Below are 21,373 nucleotides of genomic sequence, written 5' to 3'. Positions count from 1 at the left end.
TTTCTTTCATACCAGGGTTTTAGAGAGTTGTGTTTTAATTATATTACCTATCACAGTTTCGATACACATATCACAATCTGGCAATCACCAGGTAGTTTCTGATTATGGAAGATTTTATACTCCAAGCAAAGAGTTTATTCGCCTGTGGGTAAAAGGAATGTGTAATTGAATCAGTTGGTGAAATTTTATCATTCACTGTTGAAAAACAACCTGAAAGATATATATATCCTACCAAGAAGGCCTCTTCCTTTACGGTGAATTTAAAATATCTGCTGAATATAGGAAGAGGGATAATGCTAGCAGAGGCCAGAATTTCTCTAAGTGTGTCAATCATAGGGCTAATCACTCTAGTGTCGTTTTGGAAACGTGTCCAGGGACTGTGTTTGAGATGTTTTAGATATCATTTTTTAAAACTGTCAATCTTCTCTCATTAGAACTGAATTCAATAAAAATTTAAATGAAGAGATAACCTAGTTTGACTCAGAATGCAACTTTTTTGGCATTTATTAAAAATCATGTGATTCTGTGTAGTGAGATAAAGGTCAAAAGAAGTGTATGATTATTGGACCTTACTTGACAGCAGGGGAAAGTAATTTACAGAGAACACTTATCTAATTTCGTAGAAGAAATCTTAGTTGCTTATATGTTTAGTGACACTTTTTACTATCTGATACCTATTAACATATACCTTTGTTCCTCTCTCCAAATAGATTCTGTCCTCAGCAGTGATAATACCTTACAATAACATATATTTTCTAGGTTTCTTCCACACTTATGGTGCCCTTTAATTTTTAGAATCAGTCTTTGAGAGAGAGAGTATATTCACATATTACAGATGAGTAAAAACAAGATCAGATAAATTAAATGTCTTCCAGGGGTTACTTGGTAAATAAGTGCTTATGCTGAATATAAGTTACATGTTTGTTGATTCTTAATTCAAAGTCCATTCCACCACAGTCACTGAAGAAATTAGAAGTTTCGCATTGGCGTGTGTTCTTGAGCTATCTCAGACTGATCTTCTCCACTGTTTAAATCAGTGATTTTCCCATAAGACCCTAAAGTTCCTGGTAGGTATGTTAGGGAATACATGGCACGGGATTGGGATATGAGGGGAAGGCCATTTGGGAAGAGGCACATCTTCAACCAGAGCTGCTCTACTTTTATCTATTCTGTATTGCTCAAAATGACCTCTGAGTTTAGCTATAGGAACAAAGGCAATCTTTAATCAGCACTCATGAGTGATCAGATTAAACATTCAAAACACACAGGCTTTTAAAGGAGAAGTCTATTTATTAAGAGGTCAATAGATAAGAAAGAAGTAGTGGCATAACTATTGGTCTCTACTCACCACCTATAATTTTCCTTCTTTCATTATAGTGGAGGTAACGGATAAATATCTCCTCTTATAATATGGCTTGACTGCTACTGACCAACTTTAGTGGTTCAAGGGAAAGCCAAGTAGAAGTAGCCAAATTTGTTTTAAACTGTCATTACAAATAAGTAGGCTGTACGTTGTAGCAGTGCCAGCAGTGATCAGGCTCACTCCTCTTACAGTATTTTCCCTTCACTTCTGTTGTAAGCAAGACTCTACTCCTTACTGGATCATCTTACCCAGAGCTACTATTTCAGCAGTAGAGACTTACTCCTAATCAGCTTATTCACTTCTAATGCTAGCACATTGGAAATGAGGATACATTTCTTTCTGACTCTTTTATTTTGCTTGATGTAACAAGGTTTTCTAATGCTAAAATGAAAGGAGAATTTCCTGACAGATTCTGGGTTTTATCTACATCCTTTATTATTATTATCATCACACAATCTGTTTTGCTTTCCCCTCCTGTATCATATATCAAATTGACTGTCTCAAATTACCACCTAAAATGTTATTAGCATCATGGTGTATAAAGCTGTAGGAAAGCTAAAGGGGATTTAGGAATTTTACTTTTTTAAAAAAATCACATCTTCTAGGAATTTTTATATTATAACAAAGTAATCTACAAAATAAATTCTCTTTTCACATTAACTTATATTGTAATCCTGGGTAGATGTTTCCATGGATTGTGTGGTATAGTAGAAAGATCATGGCCTTTGGTGTCCTTATAGGAAGTCCTACATCCAGTCCTAAACTGTTACATGACTTTAAGGACATTGCTTACCTTCCTTAAGTTTCCTGAGGTTGTTGAAAGAAAAAACCTGGCATAGTGCTTGGTACGTAGTATGTAGTGCTCATTAATATTTGTCTTTTTCTTCTTTCCCTAAATTATATTGGTCTCATTTTCTAGAGAGAAAAGGCTTCAAGTGAGGGCCATTTACAGTACCAGGACAGCAACGCCTGCTTTGCTTGGTCAGCAGCCGCTTTTGGAACTGTGCCACTGTTGCATATCTGCAGGATGTCTTCTGCAGTAGATTAGAATTGAAATCCTATCTGAAATCCTTACAGAAAAGAACCGAATGTTTTTAATGAGTTGGTAGCTCAAAGATGTAATGCACATGATATTTTTAAGATGGACAGCCTTCAATAAATTATAGTAGGAATAGTAGGGTCCTATTATCCTTGATAATAATTATCCTATTATCCTATTATCCATGTCCCAGAGTTGGAGGGGGAAGGATATAGTTGGAAGGAAGTTCTCCTGGTGGAGGAAGGGGGAAATTTTCCACATCCTATACTGGAAATTGAACCACAGCCAATAGTTCTGTAAAGAAACCCCACATGTTTCCATTTTATGTAAAAAGAGGTCTTTCAGTGGTGACTTGAGACTTTAGAGCATAAATTTGGATTTTCTCATCTCCCTTGGGAGATTCTTGGGCTTGCTGTGAACCTTCAGGATGATCTTTTCAAATATAAGTCAGATAATATTTCTTTTCTGACTAAAATCCTTCAATGCCTTCTCATCACAATCAGAATTAAACCCAAATCTTTACCATAATGTATAAAAACCTGTATGATCTGGCCCATAGGCTTTTCCCAAACTACCCCACCTAAAGTAGCTACAGCCTAACTCTCTAGTTATTCTCTTCTATGTTATTCTGTTGTATTGTCTTCACTTTTCACTATTAAAATTATCTTCTTTGTATATTTGTTGACATATTTATTGTCCATGTCCTCTCTCTAGAACGTAAGCTTCTTGTATCCTCAAGGTCTAGAATAGGGCCTATCATTCAATAAATATTGACTGTATATGAAGAAATGAATGAGTGAATGAGACCCTACATTACCTTAGCCCACATATATAGGAGCCTGAAACTTTAGGAAGCACATATAAAGCAAAGAGGTTTTAGACTGGGCACATGTTGTATCTGATCCTAGAGCTCTGTCCTCTCATAGGCTTTTCTTTTTTCTAACTCTGGGTATATGTAATATTTTCATCTCCTACAGGATTTTATTCTGATTACATTTAAATGGGAATAGTGCTTTAAATCTTTCCATTTAAACTGTGCGCTATTGCAGTAATTAGTTGGGGTTTTGTTTTGTTTTTCCAGGTCAGTTGATCATGTCTTTATAAACACTTTTAGTAAAAATACAAATGACTTACAATAATGAGAATGCAGTTTAGTAAAACATCTGTCAAGACAGCAGGAAAACAGTTTCTTGCTGTTTTTATAGCTATCATATGTATTGATACATAAGCTCAAATGTCTAGCTTTTGCTATTTATTTTAATAAAACTCCTTTTATTTTTACTTAGTCATTATTATCCTTTGCTTAAATATGTCAAGTCTTAGAAGAAACTATTCTTTCAACAGAAATGGTCAGTCCTCATTAACACTGATAAGAATGACTCTCGAAATTTTGAGGAAAAGTGCATGTAATTTAATAATTATGCTACTGTTTTAGGCTACAAACTATAGATAATATGGCATAATCATTCTGAGATCAAATCTTGCTGTATCCATGTATATAAATGAGAATATTTAGAGATTTGACTTCTTTCTAAGTATTAAAGGTGTGGAATTTTGAATCAGCAGAAACCAGTAGGGGCCAGTAAATATTTATTAAGTAAATTGAAAAATATTTATATGTTTTCAACTCAGTATTCCTTCTGAAGGTTTGGGAGATGCTTGTAACTACCCTAATAAGCCATTCATTAAATATTCATTAAACATTTATTGAGCATATATTATTTCAGGCCATAGAATCAAAGCAGACACCTTTCTGAGTCCTACCCTGAGGACTCCATTTCTTTTCTTCTTGCCTTCCTCCTTCTGTTCCTTTAGCAGACATTAGATACCATGCTTAACAAACTGTGAAGGTCTTATCAGCACTGTCCCCACCCTGCTTCCACTGCAGAGCTCCAGTATTATGTGGGGAACGGAAATTCTTCTCATCCTGGCGATATTGAATCAATGCTGACATTCTGCTGCTACTAGAGATGCAAGGGCAAATAAGACACAAATCCTGCCCTCACAGAACTCAGTTTAGAAGGAGAAACAAATACGTAAACAAAGATATTACAAGTCAGTTTGATAAATGTGATAAGGGAAGCGTGTGTGTGTGTGTGTGTGTGTGTGTGTGTGTGTGTGTGTGTGTGTGTGTGTGTGTGTTAGTTATACTGCTTAAGAGCCCAGGCTTTGGAGTCTGGATTTAAATTCCAAAATTCCAAAATTCCAGTGCTATCTGCCTGGATTTAAGATCCAGTGCATCACTAGTCATTTGCCCTTGGGCAGTTTACTTTTTTTTTCCCAGCACCTGCCCCCATGGGCAAGTTACTTAATTTCAGTTGTTTCATCTGTAAGATGAGACTAATAACAATATCTACCATTGAGTTGTTATGATGATTAAATGAGCTAATGGCATTCAAAATGCTTATTAGCTCAGGGACTGAATCATAATAAATGCTCAACTGATCTTAGTTATTTATGTTTAACATTCAGTGATTTCTTTTTTTCTCCCCCTTGGGAGCATTAAGGAAACAATCAGAGGTAAAGAGCCACATGTCTTGTGTCTAAAAGATGAAATAAGTAGAGAGGAAGAGAATTTTAAGCAGAGTGAACAGTATCTGCTAAGGCATGGATGTATAAAGAATTATAAGTAGTTCAGGTATAAGAAATGGCAGTTTACTTATCTTGGAACAGCTGCTAGAGAGGGAGAACTAGAGATCAGATGGTACAGAACATTGTACACCAAGCTAAAGAATTTAGGCTTTTTTCCTAGGTGCTATGGAGAATTGTTGAAGGGTTTTTAAAGTCAGGGGCTGTATCAGATTTACATTTTAGCAAAGTCACTCTAATAACAATGTGGGAAATGGGATGCAAGGAGATAATTTGAGGCAAGAAGCCCACATGAGAGGATACATTATCATAGTACAGAGGAGAGAAACTGAGAGGCTAAACCAGGGCAATGAAAGGGGGAATTAGATAGCAGAGGCTGAATTCAAGAAAATTTTGAAGGTATAAAATGACAGAATATAATGAGGGAGAGAATTAAGATGAACCTCCAGCTCTGACTTAGGCATTTAGGTTATTGTTCAGTCTTCTTTTTGTTATTCCTATTTTATTCATAGCACTGTTGCAGGACTTATTGCATCTTGTCCCACCTTCTATTCCTCGGTACCAAGGAGAGTGAATTATCCAACAACAATTGGGCATTGGTGAGGACAAACTCCAGATGAGAGGTAATTTGATTTCTTTTCTCCTTTCTTCTCTGCTGAACCCGTGAAAAGAGGTGATGGGGAAGAGGGGCATCTGCTATCCATCTTTGCTATCTGTTGGAGTTTTGAGGGGGCCCCAATAAATAGTATACTTTCTTCGTGCTCAGAATGAGACAAAAGACTCAGCAGATGAAGTTAGAAAACATTTCCTTGATTTTTGATAAAAACTGTTAAAGCAGTAAAATGTGCTTTAACGCAAGAGCCAAAGTTGATTTGCTTGCTATGTCTACTCTAAGACAGCCCACCTGAGAGAAAGTCTGAATCTGGACAGCGGATGTACTTCTTCCCCATCACCTCTTACCACTGGTTCAGCAGAGAAGAAAGGAGAAAAGGAATCAAATTACCTCTCATCTCAAGTTCCTCTTGATCAACAGCCAGTGGTTGTTGTCTACCAACCAGATAATTAACCTCCCTTGATAACAGAGGAATAGAGTGTGGGACAAGATGCAAGAAGTCCTGTAACCGTGCTATGAACAAAATAAGAAAAACAGAAAGAAGACCGAATTTGGGGTGTTGGGAGAGGAAGTCATGAATTTAGAGTTTGAGATCTAGTAGTCAGTGGGACATAAAGATTATCACTTCAGACTACTTCTTAAGTCATGTCTTTACTTTTAAATCTGTAAAACGAGGATGTTGGCAGAGCTAGAGCCACTGGATAGGTATTACAAATTAAGAAATCTATACAGCATAACAAGACTCTTTCTAGTGAATAGAGTTTTCCATCCCAGGCTTTAAGCAAGACCAGAGGCCATTTGTCAAAGATGCTGAGAAGGATTTCTTAATGAGCCAGAGGTTGAACTATGACCTCCAAAGTCCTTTCTAACTTTGTCTATCATGGAAGATGCCCAAAAAATAATCAATTATTTTATAATATACTAATAACATTTTATAGCATATAAAAACCCATAGCTGCAGTTATGCTTCATTTTTAAACTAATGGCATATCTCATGGATGTTATTCGAAGAATATATTCTTCAGATAAAAATGAGGTTATAACATTATCTTGGCTAAAAGTTTATGGGAAAATAGAATGTATCATTGCTATCAGTTAAATCTTAATTATTTATGGATTTGAGTATAGTTTTATTTTTCAGGATAAGCCGTGTAGAAATGAATGTTTTGATACATTTTATATATGGAGGAACTTTGGACTTTCCAGACAAAGCTAATGTTGGGTATGTATTATTTTTTAATGATTTTAAATATAAAAGTATTAATATTTTGTGGCTTCTGCTTTGTTGAGCTTTGTTTAAAAGTGTCAGTGAAGTAGAAGCTTCACTTTTATTGTCTATTTTGCCTATCTTGTGTGTATTTTGGGAATATCTAAAAATAGTAAGTCACCTTATTTAGAAGAAAAGATGACCTAGCAACTCACAGTAATAAGATTAAGAAAAGTCTTTATTAGGGGCTTCCCTGGTGGCGCAGTGGTGGAGAGTCTACCTGCCAATGCAGGGGACACGGGTTCGAGCCCTGGTCTGGGAAGATCCCACATGTCACGGAGCAACTGGGCCCGTGAGCCATAGCTACTGAGCCTGCGCGTCTGGAGCCTGTGCTCCTCAACAAGAGAGGCCGCGATAGTGAGAGGCCCGCGCACCGCGATGAAGAGTGGCCCCCGCTTGCTGCAACTGGAGAAGGCCCTCGCACAGAAACGAAGACCCAACACAGCCAAAAATAAATAAACAAATAAATAAATTTATTAGAAAAAAGAAAAAAGAAAAGTCTTTATTAGACTTAAATTATGTTAGAAAAACTTAATATTTGTTTTGGAAAATAGATGACAGGTTTTTATAAAATTAACAACTTTTATCAAATTTGGAATAATTTTTTTTACTACTTTATTTTTTAATTTTAGGATGTCAAAAGAAAAGGAAAAGAACCCTAAAATTAATCTGAGAATTTAGGCATCCTAAAGATTAACGGGACTTCCCTGGCAGTCCAGTGGTTAAGGTTCCACGCTTCCACTGCAGGGGGAACGGGTCCAATCCCTGGTCAGGGAGCTAAGATTCTGCATGCTGGGTGATGTGGCCAAAAAAAATAATATGATTCTTTAGTACTCTATGGTGAAATGCCATCTAAGCTGCTGAAATCCTACTGGAGAGTGAAATCTGTCTTGCTCTTCTAATTTTCTGAATGTTCTCTCCTTTTTTTTTTTTTTTTTTGAATGGTCTCTCCTTTTATTGCTATTCTAACATCAGACAAATGAAGGCTGCTCTTTTTTTTTTTTTTTTTTACATTGAAGGCTGCTCTTTTAATTTTAAATATTCATTAGTTTCTTTAGTTATAAACTGAATAAATATGATTTGGGGGAGAAGGTGTCATGAGTCAAAGGGATTAAGTACTGAAGTTTTGCCCCTGGAAACCTATAAGAAATTTTATCATGGTATCAAGGCTTGTAGGTTTCCTAAGTACCTAAAGTATGTGTGGGTACTCAGAAATACTTGCCAACTGAAAGAAGCAACAGAAACCCTCTGAGTCATTGGATGCCATCTCCAATCTTATGGTCATCTGTAGACATTTTCAATATGATAAGCATCAGTTAGTTGCCCTCCCCCTAAATTTTTATGATTCATATTTGTTGTGAAGAGTTGTAACTTTTGCAGCCTTTGAAGCAGTTTCCTGGGCTTTGTTGCATATGACACTGAGAATATGAGGGGAATTTGATTGAAACATCTCCCAATTTACTTCGTGTTATTCCCCACAAATCAAATCAAGTTACAGGGCTTTCAACTTTTGACCTATGTCCTTTTTATAATCTATAAAGAGTATTATGTAGGGTATAAAGTTAGAATTAAAATAATTAAGATAATTCTTTTTTCTAAACTATATATTATAAAAAAATTATTGTGTATTATGCCTTGGTTTTTAAATTAAAGAATTAACAGTGCATCTATTTTTATTTTAGGCAGATACTCAGTATGGCTGATATGTATGGACTAGAAGGACTAAAAGAAGTAGCAGTCTATATTTTAAGAAGAGATTACTGTAATTTCTTTCAGAAGGTAATTATTGAGTCTTAGAAATCTTTTACCTAGTGCTTAAAGTCACCCATTATTACCTACTAGCTTTTTAACTCTGTTAGTGTTGTCATTTTAACTAATGAGAACCCTAACTGAGAAATAACTCTTAGGATGTGCTTGCAGAAAACAGAAGTTAATTCAGATCATTTTAAGTAAGATAAAGTTGAGGTGGGGGTTTACTGAAATGATATGGAAATAGTCTATATAATTCAAAGGTGGAGTGTACGGTTGGGACTCGCAGTTAGGGTTTGGAACTAAGAGAAAGGAAGTTGGGAACTACTTTCTCCGTTTAGCAAAGGGCTGCACAGTGCTTCATTCGTTCTTTTCCCTGAAAGGACATTCCTCCTTCCTACCACTTCTCTTTATAGCATGTACTTGGGGTGTGATATTGTTCTCTTCTACTTCTCTCCCCCAGGTGCTATATGAATACTGACTTTTTAATTTTAGTTTATGCAAATGTAAATTTATTGTCTAAAGAAAGATACCATACTATGCATTTCAAAGCCATTTTGTACATTATTCTTAGATTCACGATTGTTCTAATTTTCTCTGCTATTTTTTATTTTCTTAATTATTCTTTTCTACATTTTCTAAATTTTCTACCATGGTCATGTATTACTTTTATAATCAACAAAAAACAAATCTTAAAAGAATTTTTTACATCAATAGTCCCCTCTTATTGGCTGCTTGAGCCAACAATATGCATTGTAATTATGTAATTTTAATAATTTTAATCACATTTAAATTTAGATTTTTGTGTTGGATAGGACTTTTCCTATCTGTCTGTAAGTTGTAGCTGAGAAATCACCCCATGTGCTAAAACAGAGTCATGAACTGGGTCTACCACCACTACCAACCCTTCAAGGTTCACTGAGAAACAGTTAAACCCCTTAGCTACCTTTAATCAACCATTCATTCCAGCCTCTATAAGTAAGGGAGCTGGAAGAAGAAGCACAGTCTGTGGTGTCCTCAGCATTGCAGAAAGTGAAGAATCCTGGTGAAAGACTTTTCCTTCTCTTTCATCTTCCCCCATCTTCCGAGCCAAGAGAAAGTTAAGAGCCTGTTCCAAATAAAGATTAAAGATAGGGGTATCTGCAGTGAGGAGATAATGTCTTCTCAGCCCCGAGATGGACATTAATCATATCTGTATACCCAGTCCACTCCGGAACTTCCATCAAAGAAGAAGAAAGTACTAAGAGATTTCTTGGAAGAGCCTGGAATATGTCTCAGGAACCAGTGAGAATATACTTGAATATGGAGATTTCTTAAGGGAGGAGGAGGCTTGCTGGAGAAGCCATTACTAGCCTGGTGACTAGAGGCAATAGTTATTGTCATAGATAGAAAAAAATAATGGAGACTCCATTCCACACCCCAATTATACATGGTATGCAGGGAAGGAAAGGGACCTTAGTGGTTCAATGAAGATTAGAAGAGACTGATACAGAGTCAAATGACAGTGTCCCATGTAGGGAGGCATCAAGCATCATGAACCCTAGAAGAACATTTACCACTGAGAGGTTAGGGTGAAGTTCAGTCTGTCTCTTAACAAGCCACCACATTAGCAAAGGCCACCAACATCTGGATTAGAGTAGTCAAGGACATCTTCCTATTACCGTGTTGGTCACTGGTTAGTTACATAAGGTGACCATAGCCATCCATAACCCTCTTCCACAGGAGTTAGACCCACAAAACGGAGGAGCAAGAGACCATCTCCATTCCAGATCTCCCCAACTAAAAGTGTAGTCAGTGATGGGGAGTGAAAGATTTAAATCAAGTATGAGATAGGTGTTTAAATAGTACTATACTGAATTTCAATACCAAAAGTAACCAGAAGGTACTGGAATTTGCCTATAATCATTAAAGTATGGGAAAAGGGGGAATTTGACACAGCATGGTTGATAGCACTAACTGGGGAAAGAAAGTTTTGTTAGTATCTCCTTTAAACTGAGACTCCTCAATAAACCAATTGCATGAAACATTTAAAAAATAATCTCTTTTATGTATTGTCTTTGGACCATTGCCTCTACTTTTTAGTATGTTCATGAGTATACACAGGTTACATGCAGCTTCTTATATTTTACTTTCAATAATTCACTTAATTTTAAAAATACAAAAGGCATATTTGTTGCCATTAAAACAACAGAAGATGAAATGCTTTTAAATTATCAGTATGGCATTTTGTTGAAAATTTTTTTACTTTATTTTAATGTAGTCTATACTACTGTGGTAACAGATATTTGAGAGCAATTTTTGTTTTTATTGACCTGATCTTTAAATTTTTTGCTTTACATATTTTAACAATATATATTTTGATAAATATATTTTTGAATGTATAATTTTTAACTTCTAGATCTCAATTATGCAGTTTCTTGGCAGTGACTTAAATATAGTAAATCTATTATAGCACATGCCACAGTAATATATGATGGGATATAATATGGTGGTTAACTGGCCCCGGAACTCTTGGCAAGCTAGCTTCAGTCATTTCATTAACTGCACAATCTTGCCTTTTTTAAAAGTAAATTTTAGAACTTCATTTATAGGATTATAGTGGCTTTTACATTATGTTTTTTGCCACTGATTTAAAAATATATCTTAGGTTATAATTTAAATATATGTCTTCCCAAATTTTACAAGCAGGTTTTGAAGATGACTAAAGGTCAGTCATCCTATTACAAAAACACTTAGGAAATCAGCTTTTCCATATAAGTAAAATTCTTAGAAAGCTAAAGTTATCCCTTATCCCTTTAAGCCAGGGGTCAGTAAACTTTTTCTATAAAAGGCTAGATAGTTAATATTCTAGGCTTTGTGGGCCATACAGTCTCCATCACAACTACTCAGCTTTGCTGTTGTAGACCAAAAACAGCTGTGGACAATATGTAAATGGAACAGCATGGCAGTGTTCCAATAAAACTTTATTCACAAAAATAGTGGTGGGCTAGTTTTGGCCCACAAGCTGGTTTTCTAGCCTTTGCCTTTAAGCAGCAAATTATTTTGCATTTTAATATTTTTTATGGAAATTATTCTTAAGTTATACATCAAGTAGTGGACTTTGTGTTGTGGAGGGCTGGTTATTCCTAAATAAAATTAGATTGCTAGACTTCTTAACTCTTGTGCTTACTTTTATAATTTTTTATGCTTCTGGATGCTTTTAGGTTGTCAATTATGTCTATACCAGTAGTCTCTTCCCTCATACTACTTTTATCTTATCTGAAGTGGGTCAGAAAACCAAATTATTTAACTTAGTAGAATTATTGTATAATTTATATAGTGATAGCCATTTCTGATTTTAGGACAATTTAGAGTACCTTCAGTTATCTCAAAGGGAATAACTAAATTGTTGATGTGCAAAAAGAGGTATTTACATTTAATTTCCTAAATAATATGTAACACCTTTAGGAGAAGGGTATTAGGAAATCAAATTAATAGCAATTTGTAATTTAAAAAGTTGGGGGACTTCCATGGTGGTGCAGTGGTTAAGAATTCACCTGCCAATGCAGGGGACACGGGTTCGATCCCTGGTCCAGGAAGATCCCACGTGCCGCGGAGCAACTAAGCCTGTGCACCACAACTACTGAGCCTGTGCTCTAGAGTCTGCGAGCCACAACTACTGAGCCCGCACACCTAGAGCCCGTGCTCCACAACAAGAGAAGCCACCGCAATGAGAAGCCCACGCACCGCAATGAAGAGTAGCCCCCGCTTGCCACAACTAGAGAAAGCCCACGCACAGCAACGAAGACCCAACGCAGCCAAAAATAAATAAATAAATAATGAAATGGAAAAAAAATCTATTAAAAAAAATTGGAAATCACTGACCTTATTTGAAGGACTATGCTGGAGGCATTTCTGAAGAAGCTTTTGCTCTTCTCTGAGTGCAGGGTATCTTCAGAAGTACATATTTAGAGACTATATATACATATTGGTCGATTGCTGGTCTTTATTAAGTGTATAAACTCAAATCACAACTAATGAATGTGTACAAAGAGAAGCTGAACTCTATTCACCCTAATAGGGCAATAGATGTGCTTAGGAGCATAGTCTAAAAAACTGAAAATACATGGCACAGGTAATATGTAGCACATATTGAGGCTTAACGCCAAGAGCAGTGAGTTCTTCACTACTTGTATCTACGTTTTATTTATTTATTGTTTTAGTTCATTACTTCTGTATATGTGCTTTTTAAAAATATGTTTATATAATCACAATCTAATTAAATTCTGTCATTTTGTTTGAGGTCAATGTAGGACCTCCCATTGCACATGTACTTAAAGTTATATTTATACTTTAGGAAGCAGATTAGACCATATGGTTGTGTTGCAATGTGATGTGCTAGAAATTATTATACCACTTGTACTCTAGAAAATACTTACGCTAAAAGAAATTAGAATATAAACTGTGTGCATTCTGGCAGCTAAAAGAACTCAAATGCTATCCTATAAAAACTAAAGTTTATCAGTGATACTTGATTTTAAAAGAATAACAGACTTCTGAATTACATATATTTTTTCTGCAGTTTAGGTATGTAAATCAGATCATTTTTATGAACCAAATACTTTTAGCCTCTGTAAGTTGAAAAAGAATAAATGTAGTGTTTTCTATCAATTTTAGCCTGTTCCCAGAAGGTTGGCATCTATATTAGAATGCCTGATTATTGCTCATTCAGTTGGAGTGGAAAGTCTTTTTGCTGACTGCATGAAGTAAGTGATCTGAAGTAGTGCTGATATTATTAATTTAGGGATTTTGTTCTTCCATTCTCCTAATTTTCTGGGAAATTTTAGACTTGGCCTATTTTCTTGGGCACAATGTAAATAGCTTAATGCTTAACTAGTTACAACAACTGAGGAGAAGTATTGATTTAGATATTACTCAAGATGCTTGGAATCAACGTTATTTTAGCTGAACCATGGATACTTATGTTAAAATCCATGCACATAACGCAAAGTGGATTTGAAATAAATGTTTACAGAAAAGAGAACTTAGTTAAGTCCATTATAGCGCTCACAAAATTAACTGTTAGGGTTAGTCAAAACATAATATATGTAAAACTTATATTATTAAAAACCAAAATGTTACTGAATATTATAATGAAAAATATTTTCATTTCTTTAACTTGAGATTCTTTGATTTTTAACAGGTGGATTGTAAAGCATTTTGCAAGGTTTTGGTCTGAGAGAAGCTTTGCAAATATACCTCCTGAGATTCAGAAAAGTTGTCTTAATATGTTGATTCAGTCTTTAGTAAGTATAACCTGAATACTTTGTGTTTGTCATCAAAAAGTTTATTAAATTTTATATAGGTACTTTCGGTGTTTTAAATACAAATGTAGAATTATATTATAAAAGGAAGACGAAAGGACCAATTCCAGATAACCCAGAACCAATTCAGAGAATCTATCTTTAAGACTCTGTTCCTCTGTACCAAATGCATTAGAATTCAGTCAGAGAACCACAGTCACTAGAAAGTATACATTGGTTCATGAACAAAAGGGGCATGGTGCCAGGGTCGGTTATGCATTGGCTCAGTAGCAGGGACCTCCACTCATTAGGGTGGATTTGGGTGCAGCACTGAAACAGTGGCACCATTCTCCAAAAGGACCAGCCATCTACCTGCCAGCAGGTTAATTACATTGGACCACTTCATCACAGAAAAGGCAGTGCTTTGTTCGCAGTGTAATAAACATTTGCTCTAGATATGGATTTGGCTTTCTTACTTCCAATGTTTCTAGTAAAACCACTATCCATGGACTTATTGCCTTTTTCACCACCATAGTATTCCACACAGCATCACTTCTGACTAAAGAACTCACTTGATAGCGAATGAAGTACGGCAGTGGGCCCATGCTTACTGATTTCACCTGTCCTACTGTGCTCCCTATCATCCTGAAGCAGCTGGCTTGATAGAATGGAGGAATGGCCTTTTGGAAGACTTGGTTACAGTGCAGCTATGTGGCAGTGCCTTGTGGGATTGGGGCAGTGTCCTCCGGGAGGCTGTATATGCTTTAAATCAGTTTTTGATTTATGGTGCTATTTCTTAACATAACTAGGATTCATGGGTCCAGAAATCAAGGTGTGGAAATGAGAGTGGCTCCACGTATAATTACTCCTAGCGATCCACTAGCAAAATTTTTGCTTCTTGTCCCTATAACTTTAGGATCTGCTGATCTAGAGGTCTTAGTTCCAAAAAGAAGAATGTTTCCACCTGTGGACACAATGATTCCATTGAACTGGAAGTTGGGACCGCCTCCTTCTGGCCACTTTGTAAATCAACAGGCAGAGAAGGGGAATTATTGTTAGATTGAGCCTGACTATTTTTTTTTTTTAACATCTTTATTGGAGTATAATTGCTTTACAATGCTATGTTAGTTTCTGCTGTATAACAAAGTGAATCAGCTATATGTATACATATATCCCCATATCTCCTCCCTTTTGTGACTCCCTCCCACCCTCCCTATACTACCCCTCTGCGTGGTCACAAAGCATCGAGCTGATCTCCCTGTGCTATGCAGCTGCTTCCCACTAGCTATCTATAAGGAGAAATTGGGTTGGTGCTCTATAATGTGGGGAAGGAGGAGTATATCTGGAATGCAGTACTCCCATGTCCTATGGTTAAAATCAATGGAAAAACCCAATTTAAGCAGCACTGATACTGGCCCAGATTCTTCAGGAATGAAAGTTTGGGCCACCTTACCAGATAAAGAACTATAAACAGCAGAGGTACTTGCTGAGGGCAAAGGGAACATGGAATGGTTGCAGGAAAAGGTAGTTATAAATACTAGGTATGACCACATGACCAGTTATAGAAATTAGCACTGTAGTAGTTATGATGTAAACGTATTCATTTCCCCTTTTTATATGAATGTTTATGTATATATTAACCAAGTTTTTTTTTTCCCACTGTCTCATTCCCCTACCATTTAATATAAGACATGTTAACTATATCTCTATATTTAAGTTACAGGATACCAAGTGGTAGTTTGAATCAGTTTGAAGAGAGACTTTGTATCCTATTTTAGGGAGAGCGTTAGCATGTTTGTTTTATAGGGGATGGTTGTATATGTTAGGCATTAGCATGACTTTACTTTGTCTCCATAGGAATTAACTATGATTTAAAGAAATGTGTATGCATGCCAAGTTGACAAGGGTTGGACTGTAGTGTCTCTGCAATGTGTTAGCTTGATTAGGATGAACTATGCTTCCCAGAATTTCCTTCTTTGCACTGCATCACCTTGCCCTGTATCCTCTTTGGTTTCTCTTACCCCTGGGCCAGGGATGTGTTTAGCTCCATGATGACGGGTGCTGGCATCTCCTGAAGGACACTCATTTCATCCATGTTGGAGGTAGTGAGACCTAAAATGAGCCCATCCTTGTGGATTATAGCTTGTGCTCTTGGGTGTCAGCTTGTCCTTACCCCTCACACTTTACATCCATCATCCTCTCTCAACTGCTTTCCCTGTGGACTTCAAACTACAATACATCATCATATACAAAGAGTGCTTAACCAGCTCCCATAATTGCATAAGGTCAAATCCCTTTAACAGACTCCTTTATGTATATAAATACCTCCTAGTGGTCCCGTTTCTCTGATTGAACCATGAATGGTATTTTAGACTGGGTTACATAGAAGATAATATCTAAATCTAACTGGGAAAATAAGTTTAGACCATCAGTTGGTGATATTCCACTGCAAAAAATAAATCTAAATCTGTGTTTATGCTAATGAAGGACTTTGTTGTTTTGTTGCTTACTATTTTGCATTAGTTTCTTTGGTCATTGAATGGTTACTCTCTGTTCATGAGGCAAGCAAATGGCCCAGCTGTAATTCAGTTCAATAGAAGTGAATTATTATCTAGTGGATTTTTGAAAGACCTTTATGGTTCAAAATATACTTTTTATATTTTGAAATTACGTATAACATAGGTACTCTTTTTTTTAAAAATTTATTTATTTATGGCTGTGATGGGTTTTCGTTTCTGTGCGAGGGCTTTCTCTAGTTGTGGCAAGTGGGGGCCACTCTTCATCGCGGTGCGTGGGCCTCTCACTATCGCAGTCTCTCCTGTTGCGGAGCACAGGCTCCAGACGCGCAGGCTCAGTAATTGTGGCTCACGGGCCCAGCTGCTCCGCGGCACGTGGGATCTTCCCAGACCAGGGCTCGAACCCGTGTCCCCTGCATTGGCAGGCAGATTCCCAACCACTGCGCCACCAGGGAAGCCCAACATAGGTACTCTTATTTCCACTTTATATATAAGAAAAGAGAATCAGAGAGGTAAATGCTTTATTCAAGTTCACAGTGTCAGTAAATTACAAAACCAGGTCTTAAAACCAATTGCTGCCATTCTAAAGGTAATATAATAGATGCTCAGCATGGGCAAAGATTATTTTTAGGAAGCATGGGCCTTGACTTCAAGGAACTCACAAATTGATGGAAGGATAGGCACTTAAACAACTATGCAAAATACATGTTAGACTATGATGAATACTAGCATTAAGTTCCATGTCAGTCTTATTTACCTTTGCAGCACCAGCCTTAGGGCAGTGCCTAGCAGACATTAGGCACTCAGTATATATCGATAGGTAAATAAAGGAGTGAATAAGTATAATTTATAATTCAGGTTTATACGTGGAATCACAGAAGTTAAAACAATTGATTCTGATTGGAAGGATAAGAGAAGTGATGTGAGATGAACCTGAAAATAGAGGACAATTTCAAAATAAAAAAGTGACTTTTAAATGTGACCAGGGACCTGGAGTCTGGGCAGTGCCAATATTCTCTTGTAACTGGAATAATGAGAGAAGATAAGTCTGGGGAGAGGCTAAGGCCAGATTGGGAGGGATCTTAACTGACTGTCTCAAGAAGTTTGATTTTTTTTTAACAAGTGGTAAGTGAGTATAATTGAGGAATAAGCTCTTCATACTATGCCTCTCCCTCTCCTACAATATTTTATTTTGATTTTATAGCTCTAATCAGTTCCCTGTAAGCTTCGTGAATGCTTGGTTTTTCCTTTCAAGACAGATATAAAGATGAACATCAGAACAACCAAAGTTACAAGCCTTTTGGCATTGTGGTGATTATAATGAAAATTTGAAATTTTGTCTTTCTTTGTGGATATTCAAATTTTAAGAAACCTTAATTTAATATATTCTTCATATTTTACTATAGAAATAAAATATTTTGCTTTATTAATAAAAATAGAATATTTTAAATTTTTTTTTAATTAAAATTTGAAATATGTTATCCAAAACAAATGAAAAAAAGATTGAGCAATCTTCTTAAGTCTTCTTTGGCTCTAATTCAGTTAACCCACATGTTTCATGGCAGGCACTTTACTCTATGAATAATATGCCTAACACTGTCATATATAAAGGGAGATAAGAAAGTGCTGCATTGGACTATATATGGAGAATTATTTTTTTAATTTTAATATGAGGGGCTTTGAGCTTTTTCTTCTTCTTGCTCACTATGCAGCAATTCAGTAAGAAGTGGCTACTCCCTCCTACCAAGTACAAACCGTTGCTTTTGGGAGGAAGAGAGAGCAGGGTAGAGGAGTTAGTAGAAGAGAGAAAGTTTTTAGAGAAGTTAGGGCTTCTAATTACTTGAACTATTTCAAAACAAGATTAAATTTTTCTGTTTCAAAATGTTTTGTTTTGTTTATGGTTTCCTTTGCTGTGCAAAAGCATTTAAGTTTCATTAGGTCCCATTTGTTTATTTTTGTTTTTATTTCCATTTCTCTAGGAGGTGGGTCAAAAAGGATCTTGCTGTGATTTATGTCATAGAGTGTTCTGCCTATGTTTTCCTCTAAGAGTTTGATAGTGTCTGGCCTTACATTTAGGTCTTTAATCCATTTTGAGTTTATTTTTGTGTATGGTATTAGGGAGTGTTCTAATTTCATACTTTTACATGTACCTGTCCAGTTTTCCCAGAACCACTTATTGAAGAGGCTGTCTTTTCTCCATTGTATATCCTTGCCTCCTTTATCAAAGCTAAGGTGACCATATGTGCGTGGGTTTATCTCTGGGCTTTCTATCCTGTTCCATTGATCTATATTTCTGTGTTTGTGCCAGTACCATACTGTCTTGATTACTGTAGCTTTGTAGTATAGTCTGAAGTCAGGGAGCCTGCTCCTCCAGCTCCATTTTTCTTTTTCAAGATTGCTTTGGCTATTTGGGGTTTTTTGTGTTTCCATACAAATTATGAAATTTTTTGTTCTAGTTCTGTGAAAAATGCCATTGGTAGTTTGAAAGGGATTGCATTGAATCTGTAGATTGCTTTAGGTAGTATAGTCATTTTCACAATGTTGATTCTTCCAATCCAAGAACATGGTATATCTCTCCATTTGTTTGTATCATCTTTAATTTCTTTCATCAGTGTCTTATAGTTTTCTGCATACAGGTCTTTTTTCTCCTTGGGTAGGTTTATTCCTAGGTATTTTATTCTTTTTGTTGCAGTGGTAAATGGGAGTGTTTCCTTAATTTCTCTTTCATATTTTTCATCATTAGTGTATAGGAATGCAAGAGATTTCTGTGCATTAATTTTGTATCCTGCTACTTTACGAAATTCATTGATTAGCTCTAGTAGTTTTCTGGTAGCATCTTTAGGATTCTCTGTGTATAGTATCATGTCATCTGCAAACAGTGACAGGTTTACTTCTTTTCCAACTTGGATTCCTTTTATTTCTTTTTCTTCTCTGATTGCTGTGGCTAAAACTTCCAAAAGACAACCCTCAGAATGGGAGAAAATATTTGCAAATGAAGCAACTGACAAAGGATTAATCTCCAAAAATATACAAGCAGTTCATGCAGCTCAATATCAAAAAAACAAACAACCCAATCTAGAAATGGGCAGAAGACCTAAATAGACATTTCTCCAAAGAAGATATACAGATTGCCAACAAACACATGAAAGGATGCTCAACATCACTAATCATTAGAGAAATGCAAATCAAAACTACAATGAGGTATCGCCTCACACGGGTCAGAATGGCCACCATCAAAAAATCTACAAACAATAAATGCTGAAAATGGTGTGGAGAAAAGGGAACCCTCCTACACTGTTGGTGGGAATGTAAATTCTTACAGCCCCTATGGAGAACAGTATGGAGGCTCCTTTAAAAACTAAAAATAGAACTACCATATGACCCAGGAATCCCACTACTGGGCATATACCCTGAGAAAACCATAATTCGGAAAGAGTCATGTACCACAATGTTCACTGCAGCACTATTTACGATAGCCAGGACATGGAAGCAACCTAAGTGTTCATCAACAGATGAATGGATAAAGAAGATGTGGCACATATATACAATGGAATATTACTCAGCCATAAAAAGAAATGAAATTGAGTTATTTGTAGTGAGGTAGATGGACCTAGAATCTGTCATACAGAATGAAGTAAGTCAGAAAGAGAAAAACAAATACCGTATGCTAACACATATATATGGAATCTAAAAAAAAAAAAAAAAAAATGGTTCTGAAGAACCTAAGGGCAGGACAGGAATAAAGACGCAGATGTAGAGAATGGACTTAAGGACACGGGGAGGGGGAAGGGTAAGCTGGGACGATGTGAGAGAGTGGCATTGATATATATACACTACTAAATGTCAAATAGATAGCTAGTGGGAAGCAGCCGCAGAGCACAGGGAGATCAGCTAGGTGCTTTGTGACCACATAGAAGGGTGGGATAAGGAGGGTAGGAGGGAGATGCAAGAGGGAGGGGATATGGGGATATAGGTATACGTATAGCTGATTCACTTTGTTATACAGCAGAAATTAACACAATAATGTAAAGCAATTATACTCCAATAAAGATGTTTTAAAAAAATGTTTTAAGCCTTTTTTTAAAAAAAGCTAATTATGAATAGTTTTTAAATATAGGAAAATTAAGACAAAAATAGGCATGGGGGATAGTCACTAAGGTAAAACTGAAGTTGTATATATATTATGCTTTTAGTCCTAAGGCCAAAAGATAATTGAAGGCCTATTTAATTAACACAATCTCAAAAGAATTAAATAGTATGAGTCATAGTGTTTATTCAGTATATGGTGTTAGGACAACAACAGGAAGCTTGCTGAAAAAAATTTAAGTTGGATCTATACATCACATCCTGGTATGCCAGTATACATTCCAAATGGATCAAAGATTTACAAGTAAAGAAAATGAAACCTAAAACACTACAGTTAAGTCCTGGGAGAATTAGTTTATAACCTCATCAGTAGAGTGGGGATATAAAATTTAGAAGCCATAAAAGAATTTGGTTACATAAAAATGCAAAATTTCTATATAGTAAAAATTACCATAAGCAAAGTCAAATAACAAATGACAGTTCATATCATACTCTTATTCTAATTTTTCTAATATAGAGAGTTCCTACAAGTTGATTTTTTAAAAATAGCTAAATGTAGGGTAAGACTAGATAGTTCACTTAGAAAATACAGATGCCTCTTAATTTGATGAACAAATCTTCAACTTCATTTATTTAAGAGAAATGGACATTAAAATTACCATGTCAGACTGTTTTCTACCTTTTAGTATGGGGAAAAAAGGAAATTTGTACTATTTTAACACAGATGTAGGGAATAAGTACTCCTATTCATTCCTGGGAAGGGTATAAATTAGCACAACTTTTGCTGTGTTTTTCAAACTTTTTTGACTGACCCAGAGCAAGTTCTTTTTATGTTATAACCCAGTTAACTCACACATGTAGAACTGAAA

General features: G+C 36.0%; 1 protein-coding gene across 4 annotated transcripts in view; it reads left to right on the top strand.

The window, feature by feature from the left end:
- Nucleotides 1–21,373, top strand: part of BTBD8 (BTB domain containing 8) — a 93,907-nt gene that overhangs the window by 51,860 nt on the left and 20,674 nt on the right. For all 4 annotated transcript variants that reach the window (XM_082476228.1, XM_082476227.1, XM_082476226.1 and 1 more), the window contains exons 6-9: nt 6,746–6,826; nt 8,554–8,650; nt 13,277–13,365; nt 13,803–13,905. In XM_082476228.1, coding sequence (XP_082332354.1) covers nt 6,746–6,826; nt 8,554–8,650; nt 13,277–13,365; nt 13,803–13,905 — 370 coding nt within the window. The remainder of the gene's footprint in view (nt 1–6,745; nt 6,827–8,553; nt 8,651–13,276; nt 13,366–13,802; nt 13,906–21,373) is intronic.

This window comes from Balaenoptera physalus, assembly GCF_965194825.1.
Source record: "Balaenoptera physalus genome assembly, chromosome: 1".
Taxonomy (NCBI): domain Eukaryota; kingdom Metazoa; phylum Chordata; class Mammalia; order Artiodactyla; family Balaenopteridae; genus Balaenoptera; species Balaenoptera physalus.
Note: the sequence above shows the minus strand (reverse complement) of the source record. Positions and strands in the feature narration are given on the sequence as shown.